The 18027-nt window shown below is 39.3% G+C and overlaps 3 protein-coding genes across 4 annotated transcripts in view; 2 read left to right on the top strand and 1 right to left on the bottom strand.

The window, feature by feature from the left end:
* Positions 1 to 1869: 1869 nt before the first annotated feature.
* On the bottom strand, positions 1870 to 4274 carry gig2q (grass carp reovirus (GCRV)-induced gene 2q). The gene is made up of 2 exons (XM_089131143.1): positions 4093 to 4274; positions 1870 to 2726 (listed from the first exon to the last, which is right to left on the bottom strand). Exon 2 carries the CDS (start codon positions 2685 to 2687, stop codon positions 2211 to 2213), a length of 477 nt encoding a protein of 158 aa, XP_088987269.1. The 5' UTR covers positions 2688 to 2726; positions 4093 to 4274; the 3' UTR covers positions 1870 to 2210.
* Positions 4275 to 6917: 2643 nt separating this feature from the next.
* Positions 6918 to 11856, top strand: LOC120465050 (E3 ubiquitin-protein ligase TRIM16). The gene is made up of 6 exons (XM_039654623.2): positions 6918 to 7498; positions 8892 to 8987; positions 9096 to 9338; positions 9711 to 9870; positions 9949 to 10008; positions 10138 to 11856. The coding sequence occupies exons 1-6, from the start codon at positions 7163 to 7165 to the stop codon at positions 10734 to 10736; spliced, it is 1494 nt and encodes a 497-aa protein (XP_039510557.2). The 5' UTR covers positions 6918 to 7162; the 3' UTR covers positions 10737 to 11856.
* Positions 11857 to 16870: 5014 nt separating this feature from the next.
* Positions 16871 to 18027, top strand: part of carmil3 (capping protein regulator and myosin 1 linker 3) — a 51437-nt gene continuing 50280 nt past the window's right edge. Inside the window, exon 1 of one of the 2 annotated variants that reach the window (XM_039654703.2) lies at positions 16871 to 17025. In XM_039654703.2, coding sequence (XP_039510637.2) covers positions 16968 to 17025 — 58 coding nt within the window. In that variant the 5' untranslated portion in view covers positions 16871 to 16967. The remainder of the gene's footprint in view (positions 17026 to 18027) is intronic. The other variant, XM_039654702.2, reaches the window with a different exon arrangement.

The following is an 18027-nucleotide window of genomic DNA, read 5'->3' as shown; positions in this document are numbered from 1 at the left end:
TGTGTGTGTGTTCATACTCACTTTTCCTAAATACAGTACAGGGGTTGGACAATGAAACTGAAACACTGGCCAATGTTGGAGGTTTCACATCTATATGCCTGGCGGCCAATCTTCAGAGTGAAGCACGGGTGGATCAGTGATGGTTTGAGCTCCAATATCATGACAATCCTGATTGTATTTGATGGACACGACACTGCCGAGGACTACCAAACCCTTCTGGAGGATCATGAGCACCTGATGCTCAAACCGTGTATCAGCATGATCATGCACCAACACACACAGCAAGACTTGTGACAGAAGGGTTTGATGAAGATGAAAGTAACGTTGAACATCTCCCATGGTCTGACAGTCACCAGATCTGAATATTATTGAGGTGTTTTGGAGGAGCGAGTCCACCAGCATCATATGTTCTGGAAGAGGAACGGCTCATAATCCCTCTGGTCACTGTGAAGGACTTCTATCTGTCAATTGGTGCTGTATTTGGATGCAAAATGAGGCCCTCACCATTCTAACAAATTATTGTGTAGTAAAACCAGGTGTTTCAGTTTTTTTGTCCAACCCCTGTATACATATATATCAATGGCGAATCAAGAGTTTAAGCGTTGTGTTGTTCCTTGCCCTCGTTTCATCACGGGTGGGGACACACATCAGATTTGTGTGGCTTGTTTGGGAGTGGAGCATGCCCAGTCAGTTCTCGAGGGAGCTGACTGTGAGCATTGTGTGAAGCTTTATGAGAACGCTCCTGCCGGGTGTTCTTTGAGAAGGACAGTTCGGTCCGCATTCCCCGAGGTGCGGGTCCTGCTGTCGCCAAGGCACAGCGTCGACTTTCATCTTGGGGTTCGCAAGTGGATCTGGTAGCGGGGCTTGACTCGGGCCCTGCCCTATATATATATATATATAGTGTGTGCTTGACAGACAACAATAAATAGACAGAGACAGAGTACAGAGATCGCTTGCTGAAGGCAACAGAAGCTGTCACGGTCTGATCTCAAGGGTGCTATATAGTTTCCTGGTCAATGTCACCAGACATCCTACTCTCTCATTGGACTGATTGTACAGACGCTTCACGACGCAATCACGCAGAGCGTTCCCATCGCGTTTGACAATGCAGCTCGAAGTTCCCTTGAAAGGGAACTGAAGAGTTCTTCATAAAATGGCAGCTTGTTGTGTTTTTTTTTTTTTTTTTTGCTGCCATTTTGTACTAATGTACAGTATTTAAATTTACAGTAACGTGTCCCGACTCCCAAACTAGGCAACATTGAAGAGTACTCATCTCATTGTAAATTGTCTAGAATAGATTAAATTGAATATCGAAATCGTGGTCAGCTTTTCTAAATAACTTTAAAGTTATTAGCTAGAATCTGTATGCATGCATAGACATATTATTACTTACCAGATAAAGAAGTTCCAGGTCGGCAGAAAAGCAGCACCACTGACACGACAGAGACTCTTTCAAAATTCAAATGCGCTCTCATGCTCACCCCACTGACATAAATTAAGACTGTTAATGGTCACCAAGTCCTACATTTTTTTTTAAATGTAAGAATACTAGCAATTTTACTTGTGGAGCTGTATGTGGTGTTTTTCGTGGTCAATTTACACTGCTGTTTTTAGATTAACAGTAACTGAAAATTTCCCAGAATGCATTGAAATTCTACAGTAACATACTGTCAACTGTGTGCACAGTAAATAACTGTTGAAAATACAAATTAATACTGTGAAAACAACTAAATCTACTGTAACTTACTGTACATAGATTATACAGTAAGAAACTGTTGAGAAAAACAGTATAATCCTGTGAAAACAACAGAAATCGTTTACAGTGTGTTATTGAAGAACTGACAACAGAGACGTGCAAATAAGTTTTTATTGAGTCTAAAAGTCTGATTATTTCACTTCTGCTTAAAAAAGTTCTTAAAATAGACTTAAAGCATATGATGACATACTGTACATACAAGTAAACAGCTTGGCCTATTTATATTTTTATATTTAATGATGGAATGATTGATTGATTGGTTCGTTCATTCAAACAAGGTTTTTAAGGAAAAACATATTTTAGTAAAACAATGCAGGTGTACATCTACAAATTAAAAAAAAAAAAAAGATGTTAGTAAAAATGTTCTGTTTGATATAAAACCAAAGAAACAAATAAATCAGAAGTGTGTGTGTTTTTGAGTAAATTTGAAATGTTCATTATTCTTTTACAGAATCTAGCAGGATCTGGGGTTTGGAATGACGTCCAGCACTGTGATTCGGGTTGGATCATGCACACAGTTCTCCTCTAGCCCACTGTTCACCATGCCACAGTTCGGAGGAACCCACGCTGTGTCATATCCATGCTCATACCAGGTCTTCTGTAAAGGGTGACCCTGGTAGTCGATCTTCTTCACCGTGCCCACTCTCACGCTGAGTCTGAGAACAGCAAGCACCTCCCCATGTGAATGCAGAGGGTAACGGGAGGCTTTTTCAAAGCTTCTAGAGACATAGACTCCAGGACCCAGCATGCCATCAGTGGAAGGAAAGAAGCCCTCGCTCATGATCCTCATCGCATTACACATTGTAGTGCCATGATACATTATGTAGGATCGTTTGTCACTATGCCAATTTGGTTGAAGGTCTGCAAAGAAACACCCAGGGCACACACAACAAGAACAAGAAGAGCTCCCAAACACGAATGTCCGAAACATCTTGTTGCTGTATTCCGACGACAGTACAGGTAAACAAACCTTCAGATAAATGTTGCAACACATTAGTTATTTTTGTGGTTTGCTTAAAGCAGTGTTGTCCAAAATCTTAAAAACTCTCAAAATAAAAATTCTGTCATCATTCAGTTAGACATCCATGTCATTTCAAACCTGTATTTGCTTTTCTTTTTTCTTTTTACAGTGGAACACAACTGAATATGAAGAGTTCAGATGCAAAAGCCTCTAAATGCCATTTGAAATTTTCTTCTAAAATGACAATTTTTATGAAGCTTGTATATTTAAGTTCAGTAATTGCACTTAAATGACAATTAATAGGTAATCTCCATTGCCATTTAAGTGAAATTACTGAACTTAAATATACAAGCTTAATAAAAATGATCATTTTAGAAGAAAATTTCAAATGGCACTTAGAGGCTTTTGCATCTGAACTCTTCATATATTTGTAGAATCTATGTACTGTTTTTGTGCATGCAATGAAAGTCAGTGGCATCTAAAACATGCTATTACATGAACAAAAAACTGGAGACATTTTTGCAAATACATTTCCAAAGTATTGTTTCACAGAATAAGACTGGAAGTCTTGTTTTTATTTTAAGTGGCAGAGGAAAAGTAAATGATGACAGAATTTTTCATCAACTATCCATTTAAACACAGCACAGCCCTCCTTTTAACATTTTGGTCTATTTTCTCCCCCATAATTAGCCATTTGCATTTAGTAAAATCTGTATTTTAAAGAACAATTTAATAAAGACGTAAAAACTTCAGAGCATTACTGAAGTGAAACTAAAGATAAAACTATTTTTTATTTGGAATATACAGTAATGCTCTAACCTTATCTCCAATTATCATAAGCAATTATTCTGCTTTGTGTACATATAAAATAGAATAAGTTTATATCGAAAACCATAGAATAGTAGTTTAAAGAAGAAGCTTAGAGAGAGAGAGAGAGAGAGAGAGAGAGAGAGAGAGAGATATGATACCTCTTTTTCACATTTAGCCCCTGCCATCCCTGAGAAACTCTTTAGCACATCCCTGTATATTGCACTGATTGTACTAACTTGTATTTGAAGCGTGCACCAATACAAGTATCAGATTGGGATTTGGCAGATACTCAATATTCAATGACACAAATAGGACCGGGGGCACAAAAAACTTGGTCGGGACATCAATAATATACTGTATATAATCTCGCAGTATGTGCTCTTAAAATGCTGTTGGTATTATACATACTATTATATACTCTATATTTCTTATTTTCAGTTATTTTGCTTATAAGATAGTGAACCAATTCTCTTTAATAATTTACAAGAACACAATTTGAAAATGCAAATTTAATTACAGTTACAATAATAATGCAGATTTAAACATAACAAAAACACCAACCTACCTCCACGGCAGTGCAGCAGAAGTTGAACAGTTTTACAGATAGTTTCACTTTTATTTAACAACGTCACAGAGGGTATGACCAGAACTATGATCTGAGAAGTTCTTAAATACAACAGAAATAAAAAGTCGAATAATATTAATAATATATTATAGGCTGAATCAAATTCTATTTAGCCGACTTGTTTTTTTATTTGATTTATTTTACTCTAGACCTATGTGTGTGGTGAGAAACTAAGACTTTCCTTATAGGCCTATCTTATCAGTTCATCTCAGCTGGCTATTTTTAACATAAGGAAGTGATTCTTCAAATAACACAGTAGATGTCAGTCATTACGTAATCCATTATTTGCTCTGAGCCACCATATGATATGTTGATAAATAACTTGAACTTTTCTAACTTAATTATTCTTTATGGACGATGATATAGTAGAGTGGCCCGGAAAGTATTTAGAAAAAACATATACTTAAAATGCATGAATGTTAGATAACAAAATCAAAACGCAAGTGTCGTCCAAATAAATTATGCTTTACTGTTATAAAACATTTTTACAAAGATTTTTAACCAGGTGTGAACCTGATTTTTGTTCTAGGGTTTTACAGGGGTTTCTCATTCCCAGTAGGATTGATGTAGGATACAAAACTGAAAGACTAGCTTTTGCTGTGATGAATGATTTGGATTAATAAATCCAATAACCTCTGACTATCAACACTGCTTCAGCAGATCATCAACAAAAGTCAAAGATCATCAGTTTAAGTCAAAAGACTTAAAACAGACGAGCAAATCCATTTATGTAACTGAGCAGAAACAGAGATTTGAGAAATGATACGCCATAAATGAAACTAAAGATAAAAGAACAGTGATAAAAGATAAAGGATGGAAATAAAGACAGCAGACATGTGACAGAAGTACAGTGCATAATAAATAGACACAAGAGAAATGATTTGACTAGGAATTACTAACTCTAATTTACCGTTTTAAGTTTTTACTCGAATACTAATTATTGAATTATTGAAAAAACGCAATTATTGTTTAATTTGTGTCTGTTCATTTGAAGTTAGCTCTTATAATCTCAGTTATTTTTTTTAAAAAAACAACAACATTTGTGACATTTAGTCACACAGCAAAATCTTGTTGTAAAGCCTCTGGTACAGTGGTAAAACCAGTATAGGCTATGAAGAAGAAATTTGTTGCAATTCAGAGAGACATGTGCCTGGAGTCAAAGTCAGAGTATATAAGATCCAGCAAAAAAAAAAATCCAATTCCATGATCCAAGAAAAAACGCTGACAGTTCAAAACCAGGACAAACAATGACTACGAAGGCTGCTTAGGATTGCAGTGACACAGACAAAGACAGTGGCTTTGCATAGATAGTGAAGAATAGACATACTCAGACATAACAGTTTTGTTAACCACCATACAAATCATGCAAATGCGTGAGGCCCCGCCGTCCCCCTGCTGGCCATAAATTCTCTGCTCAAATGCTAGAATGAGACGGTCTAATAAGTGCGCATGGCTATGTCACATATGTTCCCGTCCCCTCAATCACAACATGAATAAACCATTAAAACTTAATTTTGGAAAAATTTATTGTATTAAAAATCTTTATATTAACTGGTTTCTACTAATGCAATGCAATGATTGACAACCGTCTGTGGTCTCCCAGTGGCAGTTTAGTGTTAAGTGATTAATTGGCTTTATGCACAGCTTTACTACAGTACTTCCTGAATTTCAGCCAGCTCCTTGTTTCCTGTCTGCCATTATTGGACACATTGATTAATTAAGGTGTGCTTGACCTCAGTAGTCACGGCAACAATAATCAGACACACCTGAATTAATCAATTTTGCCCAATAATGGCATACAGGAAACAAGGAGCTGGCTGAAGTTCAGAAAGTAGTGCAGCTGTGCATGAAGCCCATTCACACCAAAACAAAAGATAAAATTTTTTAACACTTTAACACTTCTTCTCCAAAAATATTATTTTTGTCTTACATTTCATAATGAACTCAGACAAGCTCAGTGTCAACTCGTTTTCATCAGTTCTTTTTTTGTGTGTGAATTGTGTGGAAAGAATTGTGGGTCTAAAAGGATTGAAGGACATGAGGGATACACTTGATGCATCCCTCAAAATTAGCTGAATGAAGAGCACAAAAATAAGGCTGCCTTCCAAGGATCCTTCAAATTGAGATGGCCTTTGACAACACTTGTTCACTTGGCAACCTTCCATTTGAGAAGCACCAATTTAATAGCATTTTGTCATTTCACAAGCATGCGTCTGTGCGCAAGAACTTTATGCCTTCCGTTGCTTCCCACCAATTATCCTTGCATCCTTGAAAGCATCCTTGCTTTAGCCTACTCCTTTTGAGCTTCCATTATTGTGTAATCTTAAGACTTCTGTAACAAACATGATTGTGAATAGCTCAAATAAATAAATAGTTGCGTTTAATATTGTTTGAAAAATGCAGTGTGAATTATATAGTTTACTGCAGTATTCATCTATGTTAGTATTTGTTTTTGTTAGTGGTAGTTGCCATACTGGCATTAATATATCTGCCTGTTTGCAACCCAGGATTGTTGTTTGAAGTAATCAAATATTGTTTGCCCTAAGGGTTCTGCCAAAGCAAACTCACTGTATACAAATACATTTACAAATTCCTAAAACAGTACTGATTATAAAAATGAAGCTCATATTAATATCGTCTTGTTGCTTTCATGCCCTGTGAAAACAACAAAAATGTTGTTCTTTTGAACTTAATATTTATAATAATGTTAAGAAATTATTCTTGAGTACCATATTGGCATTAGATTGACTTCTGAAGGAATGGATTATGTGACACTGAATACATAAATACAACAGAGTAGTTGCTTTCTCTGTTTGATTAGATTTATTTATTGTGAAAGAACATAGCGTGGCTTCTTTCAGTGGTTTTGTCATCAGGAGTCCTCTGAGTCACTGAAACCACACCCTTATCCTCAGTATTTGAATCCTGCATTGCCAGTGCTTTAATCATACTTCCACATAAACGAAACTCAGTCAAATACTGCCAGTGCCAGCACATCCATTCCACAATCATGGAGGAAACAGCTCCAGCTCTTCATTCAAGTGGATCCACAGATGTGGAGTGTAATGCGTGCGTCGGAAGGAAACGCAAAGCTGATCAGACCTGTCTGGAGTGTGTGGAATCATACTGTGAAATTCATCTTGATTTGCATAACACTTTGCACGGAAAGAGGCACAGACTGGTGGAGCCGAAAGCAACCTTGCAGGAGAACATCTGCCCTGACCATGGCAGGATGCTGGAGTTGTACTGCCAAACAGACCAACGCTGCATCTGTCACCTGTGCATTACTGAGAAACACAGGGGCCATAATGTCATCGCAATGGAAGTGGAGGTGGCCAATAAACAGGTCAGAAGTGCGATTTAAAAATGCAGAATCTCTTTCTTTCAAGCCAGGACTTGGTGTTTAGTATTGGTGGGCTGGTGTTGGTTTTGTAACTAGAGAGTTACTAGTTGCTTTTGTAACTTTCATAGTCAGTGCCGGCAGTTGTTCGGCCTTCAGTTTGGAAATGGCAGGAATATTCTCCACAACAGAGCGAATTGCATCCCGTGTCTCCATTCCAGCGGTCATTTTCGATTTCCCCAATCAAACTCGGTGCTTAGTGTCTATGTTCGTTGATTGGCCAGCTTTTTTCAGACCGGAGGAAAACTGAGAGACATGTTGATGTCTCAGACTCTAATACATAAAAAAGCAAGCTTGACCAGAGTTCTTGTGGGGAGAAGAGTTGTTACTGTGTAGCCCAGTTCTTCAGCAGCGATGTGATCTTGTCGGCCTTCAATGAATCTTAACCCAAAGACTTAACTTTATACATGAAGACAAATGGGCTACAAACAATATTAAACTGTTAGGGGACCTCCCACAGGAGATTGATCTACTCTGCAATTTTCGCGGAGAAATGCTGCACTGTAAAAAAATAAAAACGTAATTTTTTTACGGTAAAAAAACGGCAGCTGTGGTTGCCAGAACTTTACCATTAAAATACAGGAACGTTAATGGTTACAGTAATAAAGTGTATTTCATTTTCTGATAAAACGTTGATTTACCAACCTTTTGAAAAATTGATATCTGTTTTGTACCATTGTAATACACTGACAACCCTAATGTCCATAACTGATTAGAAAAAAAACAAAAAAAAAAAACAAAAAAAAAAAAAAAACAAGAAAACTATCAGGAACCATAGTTATTTCAACAAAAAATACATACAATGTGAAGTGTCACACAGGGAACTGTGGGAATGACACATTTTTCACTGTAAATTATACAATGAGTTGTTCTTTTAAACTTTCAAAAACTGTAAATTTAACGGTATTTTACAGTAAAATTTTATCACAGTTATTTACCGTATATAGTACGGGAACTTTCTGTTAACCAATTAACAGTTTTGCACTGTAGTTTTTACCATTAAAATCACGATTATTTTTTTACAGTGATGTTTCTTTGTCATTTGTATAAGACAGTTGATTGCATCTTAGCACAGTCACAATGTAAATTAATCTGACTAAAGATGACTGAAAATACACATAATATTTTAAGCGCTTGACTGATAATGCCAAACTGGCCAAATACCAGCCTATTACCAGTGGTTAACACACATACTCAACACGTTGCTTATGTGGGTGGAATGAATTTGAGTGCATGTTCTTTTTCTGTACTATATCAGTGCCAATAAAAGAGATAAAAAGGCTTAAAACACTAGAATTTGTTCTACTGAATTTTAATTGCAATTATGTTTCTTTTAAAGGTTAAGTTGGAGGAGTTGCAGAAGCAAAACCATGACATAATTGAAGCAAAGGAGAAAGATGTGCAAGAGCTGAGACAAGCTGTTGAAATTTTCAAGGTTAGAGGGCCTTTAACTTTGCGTTAAACCTGTAAACATCATTTTTATGGTATAGTATTGCTTGTGTAGCTAATTTTAAGACACCCACTCATCCCTGTTCACTATTAGGCCTCAGCAAATAGGGCACTGGAGAAGAATGAGAGAGAGTTTACTGAGCTGATCCAGTCTTTGAAGGACAATCAAACCAAAGTGACAGAGCTGATCCAAGGTCAGACACAGACTGCAGTGAAGCAAGCTGAGGGATTCATAAAGACTCTACTCCAGGAGATTAGTCATATGAAGACCTCAGATGCTGATCTACAACACCTGCAGCTGCTCTCTCATACAGGAAATAATGTTCGATTTCTTGAGGTACATTCGAGATGGCTGTGAAACAAATGTAGAAATGGATTCTTGTCGGATTGCCTTGATCTAACACAGTCTCATCCCAAGACGTCAACTAACTGATGCATTTGACCATACGTCAACATCCGCCGTTTTAGGGTACCCTGTAACGTCAGTTAGATGACGATCCTGGGGCGTCATCCAACTGACGCTTTACCTTTAACTTCAGTTAGATGACGCGGGTAGGTTTAGGTCTGGGGTAGGGTTAGGATTACATAGAGTCATCTAACGACGTTAAAGGATACCCTAAAACGGCGGATGTTGACGTATGGTCAAAAGTGTCAGTTGAAGGTACAGTCACTTTTCAAGTGCAATTAAAGTATTGTGTACTCTCTACAGAGCGCTGTGTCTCTGCCCACACTGACCGAGTATAAAAAACCATTTGTCTTCCATGTGCATCCATACAACTCTTTTGAGCGTGACTCCATGGCAGTTAATGAACTGACAAAAAAGCTAAACATGACCTCCAAGTTGAGTTTACTGACAATTTCCAGAAAAGGTTGGCAGAAGATTTATTTAAATATATATTTTATAGTTGAAAATGACTTTAATTCATCTTAACTATTTTTCTTTGCAGTGAAAAATACTAGAATCGTAACATCCCCACCGCCAAAGACTCGAGAGGAGTTTCTACAGTGTAAGTTTCCAGTATAGAACTGAATGCACAGAAAATCTTTTGTTAATTTGGCAATTGCAAAAGTTATGCTTACTGTATGGTTGTTTTACTAATATCGCATCTTTTCATCTGTCCATCTGTTCACCTCAGATGCATCAAAGCTTACTTTTAATACCAACACAGCCCATGAAAGTCTCATCTTAAAAAAAGATGACAGAGAGGTGTTGGCCTCACACCTGATCCAGGACTATCCTGAACAGACTCAGAGGTTTGACTCCAGGGCACAGATCCTGTGCAATGAACGTCTCAGAGGGTCGCCTAAATATTGGGAGGTGGAGTTTGGTGGGGGCACTTGGGTCTGCATTGCTGTGTCCTACCAAGGTATCCGTAGGAAAGGCAAGCAGCGTACTCTGTTTGGGAGAAACTCGCACTCATGGGGAATACGTTGTAACTGGTCCTGGATTGAATTTTGGCAGGACAATAAGAAAATTTTTTCGAAGATTAAATCTTGTGGCTCCAAAATAGGAGTGTATTTGGACTACAGGGCTGGAATCTTGGCATTTTACGATGTCTCCGACAACATGAGTCTCATTTATCAGCACAAAACTGTTTTCAGAGAGCCTGTTTTTCCTGGGTTTGGACTGGCAGGGAAAGGGTCCTATGTGAGACTTTGTGATCCAGTGAAAAATGAGACAAAAATGCCCACTAAAATGCCCCTTTCTTCTCCATTTAAGTTTGGCAGTTTGTAAGTTTGTAGTGTTTATACATGCATCTCTCATGAAATGTATATTATACTCAAACACTGATGAGCAAATGATTTGTAATAGCCTAATTAGTCAGGATTCAGAGGAAGAATGCCTTTTTGGCATGTAGACACTTGGTGGCAGCACTAGATAAATTTTAAATTCTATAATTTCAGCATCTGTAATAGGGACAACACAAGTTTAGTCAAGAATGACTGAGGATATCAAAGCAGTGTGTTTTGAGTGAAAAGGGTTTTGTATGAATTATGATTATTGAATGAAAATATATTTGAGTTTATATAGCTATTGTTTTATAAACTATTGCAACATGATCAATCTCTACTTTTTTAAAAACAGGGCAAAACTGGTTCGATATCCACTGTCCTGCAGAGTTTAGCGCCAATCCTGCCTGTAGCTTTCTAGTAATCCTGAAGACCTTGCTCAGCTTGTTCAGGTGTGTCTGTTTAGGGCTGTATCTAAACAATGTTGCCAGGTCTGCGGTTTTCCTGTGTAACTGGGCTAATTTTAAGGCGACTCCAAACTGTTTTTCCATTTTGCATTCTTTTACTGTCTCGATTTTGTTTTTGGGGTGTACATGTTCTAGAATATGTTTTGATAATGTATTATTATTATTATTATTATTTGCAAATGTACAATATCAAAGCAGCTCTCTCCACAGTCTGGCTCACACACGCCAATTTCAGTGAAACCCCTCCTTCCGAAATACAAAATGTGCTTGTGTTTGGCAGCGCTTGGCATGTGTTCGGGAAATGTCAAGTTCCTCCATAGAGTTCTTCTCTGTATAAATATTGAGGATGACCTCAATTTCAAACCAATTCGAGCATGATTCAGACCCTGACAGTGTTAACGAAAAAGAAGATCACGCAGAACGGATTTCATGCACAGACTATGCAGGCACAGATTTCATAGGACGTTTCAGTGGTATACTTTGTCATTTTATTATACGTACAATGTTATCCACCATTTAATTGTGATATTTGTTGGAAAACTATGGTAATACAAACAATAATCAAACCCAAAAAACATGGCTAATTTCCTAAAGGGCAGTGAGCAGCCTTACAAAAGCTACAGAAAACAAGCTGTTCTCCAAAAATTTGCAACAGATAAATAAATACGTTTTAACCATTTTAAAACTTCAAAGTTCTTCAAAGGCTTAGTAAAATTATGTCATCAATGACTCGCCCTCATGTCGCCATGTGTTATGAAGCAGCAGAGAAGGAGGAAGCAGGATCCAAATGCAAGCACAAATTAATTAAACAAACAGGTAATCCACAGAAACTCAGGACAGGTACACAGAGACAGCTACAGGCAACATAACAACATCAAGAACACACAAGGAACAAGACACGAAACCACTCCGTGACTCCCAGGAACAAAAGCTGGCTCAGGCTCAGGAACTGACGCTGGTTTGGCAGACCGGATGTGAACAGTCTCTGGATCGGCAGAAGTGACGTGAACAGTCTGTGGATCTGCAGACGTCAACAGTCTCTGGATCGGCAGAAGTGACGTGAACAGTCTCTGGATCGGCAGAAGTGACGTGAACAGTCTCTGAATCGGCAGAAGTGACGTGAACAGTCTCTGGATCGGCAGAAGTGACGTGAACAGTCTCTGGATCGGCAGAAATGACGTTAACAGTCTCTGGATCTGCAGACGTCAACAGTCTCTGGATCGGCAGAAGTGACGTTAACAGTCTCTGGATCTGCAGACGTGAACAGTCTCTGGATCGGCAGAAGTGACATGAACAGTCTCTAAATCGGCAGAAGTGATGTGAACAGTCTCTGGATCGGCAGAAGTGACGTGAACAGTCTCTGGATCTGCAGACGTCAACAGTTTCTGGATCGGCAGAAGTGACGTGAACAGTCTCTGAATCGGCAGAAGTGACGTTAACAGTCTCTGGATCGGCAGACGTGAACAGTCTCTGGATCGGCAGAAGTGACGTGAACAGTCTCTGGATCGGCAGACGTCAACAGTCTCTGGATCGGCAGACGTGAACAGTTTCTGGATCGGCAGAAGTGACGTGAACAGTCTCTGAATCGGCAGAAGTGACGTCAACAGTCTCTGGATCGGCAGACGTGAACAGTCTCTGGATCGGCAGAAGTGACGTGAACAGTCTCTGGATCTGCAGACGTCAACAGTCTCTGGATCGGCAGAAGTGACGTTAACAGTCTCTGGATCTGCAGACGCGAACAGTCTCTGGATCGGCAGAAGTGACGTGAACAGTCTCTGAATCGGCAGAAGTGACGTGAACAGTCTCTGGATCGCCAGAAGTGACGTGAACAGTCTCTGAATCGGCAGAAGTGACGTGAACAGTCTCTGGATCGGCAGAAGTGACGTGAACAGTCTCTGGATCGGCAGAAATGACGTTAACAGTCTCTGGATCGACAGAAGTGACGTTAACAGTCTCTGGATCTGCAGACGCGAACAGTCTCTGGATCGGCAGAAGTGACGTGAACAGTCTCTGAATCGGCAGAAGTGACGTGAACAGTCTTTGGATCGGCAGAAGTGACGTGAACAGTCTCTGGATCAGCAGAAGTGACGTGAACAGTCTCTGGATCTGCAGACATGAACAGTCTCTGGATCGACAGAAGTGACGTTAACAGTCTCTGGATCTGCAGACGCGAACAGTCTCTGGATCGGCAGAAGTGACGTGAACAGTCTCTGAATCGGCAGAAGTGACGTGAACAGTCTTTGGATCGGCAGAAGTGACGTGAACAGTCTCTGGATCAGCAGAAGTGACGTGAACAGTCTCTGGATCTGCAGACATGAACAGTCTCTGGATCGGCAGAAGTGACGTTAACAGTCTCTGGATCTGCAGACGTGAACAGTCTCTGAATCGGCAGAAGTGAAGTGAACAGTCTCTGAATCGGCAGAAGTGACGTGAACAGTCTCTGAATCGGCAGAAGTGACGTGAACAGTCTCTGGATCGCCAGAAGTGACGTGATGTGAACAGTCCCTGGATCAGCAGAAGTGACGTAAACAGTCTCTGGATCGGCAGGGTTGATGTGGAGCTCAGGCTCGGCAGGGCTGACAGCTCTGAACTGGACAGGACCAGCAGCGAAGGGTCAGTGCTGGATGTGACCAGGGGAGAAGGCTCTGGGCTGGACGAGACGTGACGATCAGATGATGACCTGGCGTGCCACAGGAGGAAGCTCTTCAGACATCTGGGCCAAGGCTGCGATCTGTCCAGCGAACTCCCAGTTTAGGCTGTGTGGATCAGGCGAGATCCGTACTGCAGGATTCATTAACTGGTGAGTTCTTCTTTTATGAAGCAGCAGAGAAGGAAGAAGCAGGATCCAAATGCAAGCACAAATTTAATTAAACAAACACACTATCTAAAGTTGAAAAAGTGAAAAAGCATAATAGGACCCATTTAAAATGTTGCATTACGCATGCCAGAACATTTGGTGAGGTCACTTCGTAAAGAAAAACTATACGCCTAACACTTAAAGGGATCGTTCACCCCAAAATTAAAATTACCCCATGATTTAGCAGCCAGCAGCCATATCACCCTGTAGCCCAAGACTGGTTGCCCACTGAAGCTAAGCAGGGCTGAGCCTGGTTAGTACCTGGATGGGAAACCTTCTGAGAAAGCCAGGTTGCTGCTGGAAGAGGTGTTAGTGAGGCCAGCAGGGGGTGCTCACCCTGTGGTCTGTGTGGGTCCTAATGCCCCAGTATAGTAATGGGGATACTATACTGTCAAAGAGCACCGTCCTTCGGATGAGACGTTAAACCGAGGTCCTGACTTTCTGTGGTCATTAAAAATCCCAGGATGTCTTTCGAAAGAGTAGGGGTGTAACCCCGGCATCCTGGCCAAATTTGCCCAGTGGCCTCTATCCATCATGGCCTCCTAATCATCCACATATATACCAATTGGCTTCATCACTGTCTCCTCTCCACCAGTAAGCTGGTGTGTGTGTGGTGAGCGTTCTGGTGCACTATGGCAGCCGTCGCATCATCCAGGTGGATGCTGCACACTGGTGGTGGTTGAGATTCCCCTCTCTATGTAAAGCGCTTTGAGTGCCGAGAAAAGCACTATATAAATGTAATGAATTATTATTATTAATATTATTATTATTTACTAACCCTCAAACCACCCTAGATGTGCAAAAAATATGTCCTGGCTAATCCAAGTTTTATAATAGGAGCGAATGGCTGGTGAAAATTTGAAGCCCAAAAAAGACTTGTGCCACAAGAGTAACATCTTATGACTTACGATGTAGTATTGTATGCTTAAATGCCTCTCGCGGTTTAAACAAATAGGGCTGTGCAACAAATTGAGGCTATATTCTTCTATTATATAGAAACCCTCTGACATTTCTCTTCAAAACTTTTAATATGCGCCCCGTGTTTTGTTTTGCTCTCCTCTGAGCTTCTGCATTCGTCGTTACATTGCTTTCCTTCTTTAAGCATTAGTCCATCCTTCCTGTCATGTTCCCTTCAGGGTGCACTCTTCCACTGTCCCAACAAATAGATGTACATGGTCTCTTGTTCTCCCTTAAACCAAGCAAATGCAAATAGACACACTTGCATCATCTCATTGAGTAGATATGAGGCCTGGAGGGTTGGTGCCAGGGACAACATTAAACCTAGTTGCCTCCTGCCCTTCCCCCTGCTACACAGCCTTGCAAACTCAGAATCAGCCTAGGGGTAAGTGGGCATACGTGGTTTCAACAGAGCAAGCAATGCCAGAGCAACAGAGAAGCAAATAAATAGTGTAGAGGGAAGGATAGGCACTAATAGAGAACCTCATAGAGAGAGAGAGTGTGCCATGGTCCTTAGGGAGCCCGCTTATAGTTCTGTCCAATCACAGACATTATTTGCTGCCAATTATCCTTTTATGAGTGACGGGGATTTTAAAATACTCTATTTTGGAAAGAAACCATTTCTCGCCCTGCCAAGGACACTGACACGCCACTATTCTCTTTGAATGGCCGTTTTTAAACACAGAGACACAATTTTGTCACAATATAGACTAAAAACACGTCACAAACTTTGCCCAGTTATTACCCAGCAAGCTGATGCTTCGGTCTGTAACTCTTACAGCTAACAAGGTGAATGACTCTCTTGAATCTGTTAGAGTAAGTTGTTATTGTGTAATACACAGTTTTCTTTCTCGCGTTTATGCATTTTTGGGAGGTTTGTGCGGGATATATTTTAATTAGCCTAGGTACAGGTGGCCTTAGGGGAGGAACTTACAAAAATTTGTATAGTGCAGGATGAGTCATCAATATTTTTGGACAGAGAAAGACTAAATTTTTAAATGCGTTCAGTATATCTGCTACAAGTGAACTTTGTTTCTCTGTTTATTTTAACACGAACTCTGTTTGTTTTAACATTTAAAAACACACTATCACCATGAGAAAAAGTACACTTTAGCATACTTTTAAAAAGAGTACTTCTTACGGAAATATACACTTTAAAAGATTTAAAGCATATCAATGTATGCCTAAGTGTGAATGCGAAAACTCAAGTAATGATTTGAAGAAATGTTTTTTTTTTAATTTCATCACAAATTGATGTGTATGAGGAAGTTCATTGTAACGATGAAGTTGCTGTTTAGTGTATTTAATTAGCCTAACTTTAAATGTAATAACAAACTACAGATAAAATTATAATCAAGTACACATTTTAGTGTGTTGGCCAACCCTTCAGAATAAGAGTACTTTAAAGCATAAGCTAGATTAAGAATACAGTGATTTAAAGTGTACTTTAAAGTAAAACTTTTATTTTGACATTATTACAAGGGCACTTAAAAAAGTATGCAAGTGTGTTCAAACCTATGGTTCAAACATGGTACTCTCTTTAAGTCATGGTACTCTCTTTAAGTAGCCTACACTTAAGTGACGTTTTATTTAATCTATTAAATAAACTATTCTACTATTCTATATAATCTACTGGAAATGTAAATATAAAATAATAATAATAAAGTACAAAAAAATGATAAAAAAAAAAATAAATCTAATCCGTGAATGAGTAACAAATTAAAGGACATAAGTCATGTTCTCATTCATTTAGGCACACAACCTTGCGTTTGGATTATTAATTCATTGATTTACATAGGCTAGCTAGATAACTCCTCTCTCATGCCCCCCTCCTCCTCCCCTCGCTGGCTCTCTTCAGTATGATATGTTTATAGGCATTGGCTGAGGGAGAGAGAGCATTATAGCTGCTCCTACTTGATAAGGAAAAGGAGAGAGGAAAGGGGCGCTGGACGTCATGGCATCAAAAGACACCGTCGCGACTGCTTTTCTCACCGTGGGTCGGGAAATGACAGGTGATTAAACCCAATTGCTATTTTTTCCTCTTCCTATCCGATTCCGACATTCGACACGCGCACCATGGGATTTGTTAAGCGCGTCCCCGCTCGCTACCAGTGCTTTGTTTTTTTTTGTGGTCTGAAAACCTCAGAGCGGGGAATGTTTTATAAGGTGGTGCATTTTTGGAGATGTAATGATTTGTAATAGCCTATAGGCTACAGATTGAATGTGATTGACGGTAGAATTATTTGCGCGTGCGAGCATGTGTGCTTGTCGCTGTAATAACGGTCACTTCGTCTCCATCTTCAAAAGGCTAAATTTGTGCAAATCGATCTGTTGTTTTTTTGTGTATGTTTGTTGCGCTTGCCTGCAGTGTTTGCGCGCGTGTAGGTACTGTAGTTGTGTGTGTGTACGCGCGCGCGCGCTGTTCTCCCTTTGATGTGTCTGATATGAGTTAGTCTACTTTCAGTCCTTTACACCTTTACGTTTCGCTGCTGACTCAAGTTCGCAGTGAGGCTGATACTCTTTAGTCACATTCATGATGTGTGTCTTTAGGGCTGATTGAACACAATCATAGAGGCCGTCATCTTTGCGCACGGTGATGCGTCCTCCTCACACACTGACACACACATAGCACACACTAGCAGTTTGACATTTGGAGCGCTTTCACTGTTAATTACCTTCACACATTATTATCTTCCTTTGGTAATTAATCCCTATTACTAACCCAGTGTTTACTGTCCTGCTTCCAGCCATGCTCTTCAATTTCCATTTAGTGCACTTGATTTTTAATTTTTTTTTTTTTTTTTTTTTAGAAATGTTAGGCTAACTTAAATAATTATAATAATATATATATATATATAAAGAAATTCAAGATTCATTTTATTGTATGGTATGAGACAAGACATACTTTTACTGTAAATTATTATTTTTTTTAAATGCATTTAAAAAAATAAAGAGTATGAATTGCCTTTTATGTATGCATTGCTATATATTAAACATGTATTATACCATTACAA

The sequence above is a fragment of the Pimephales promelas genome, chromosome 5 (assembly GCF_988280905.1).
Source record: "Pimephales promelas chromosome 5, fPimPro1.hap1.1, whole genome shotgun sequence".
Classification (NCBI taxonomy): domain Eukaryota; kingdom Metazoa; phylum Chordata; class Actinopteri; order Cypriniformes; family Leuciscidae; genus Pimephales; species Pimephales promelas.
This window is presented reverse-complemented; position numbering and strand designations above follow the sequence as displayed.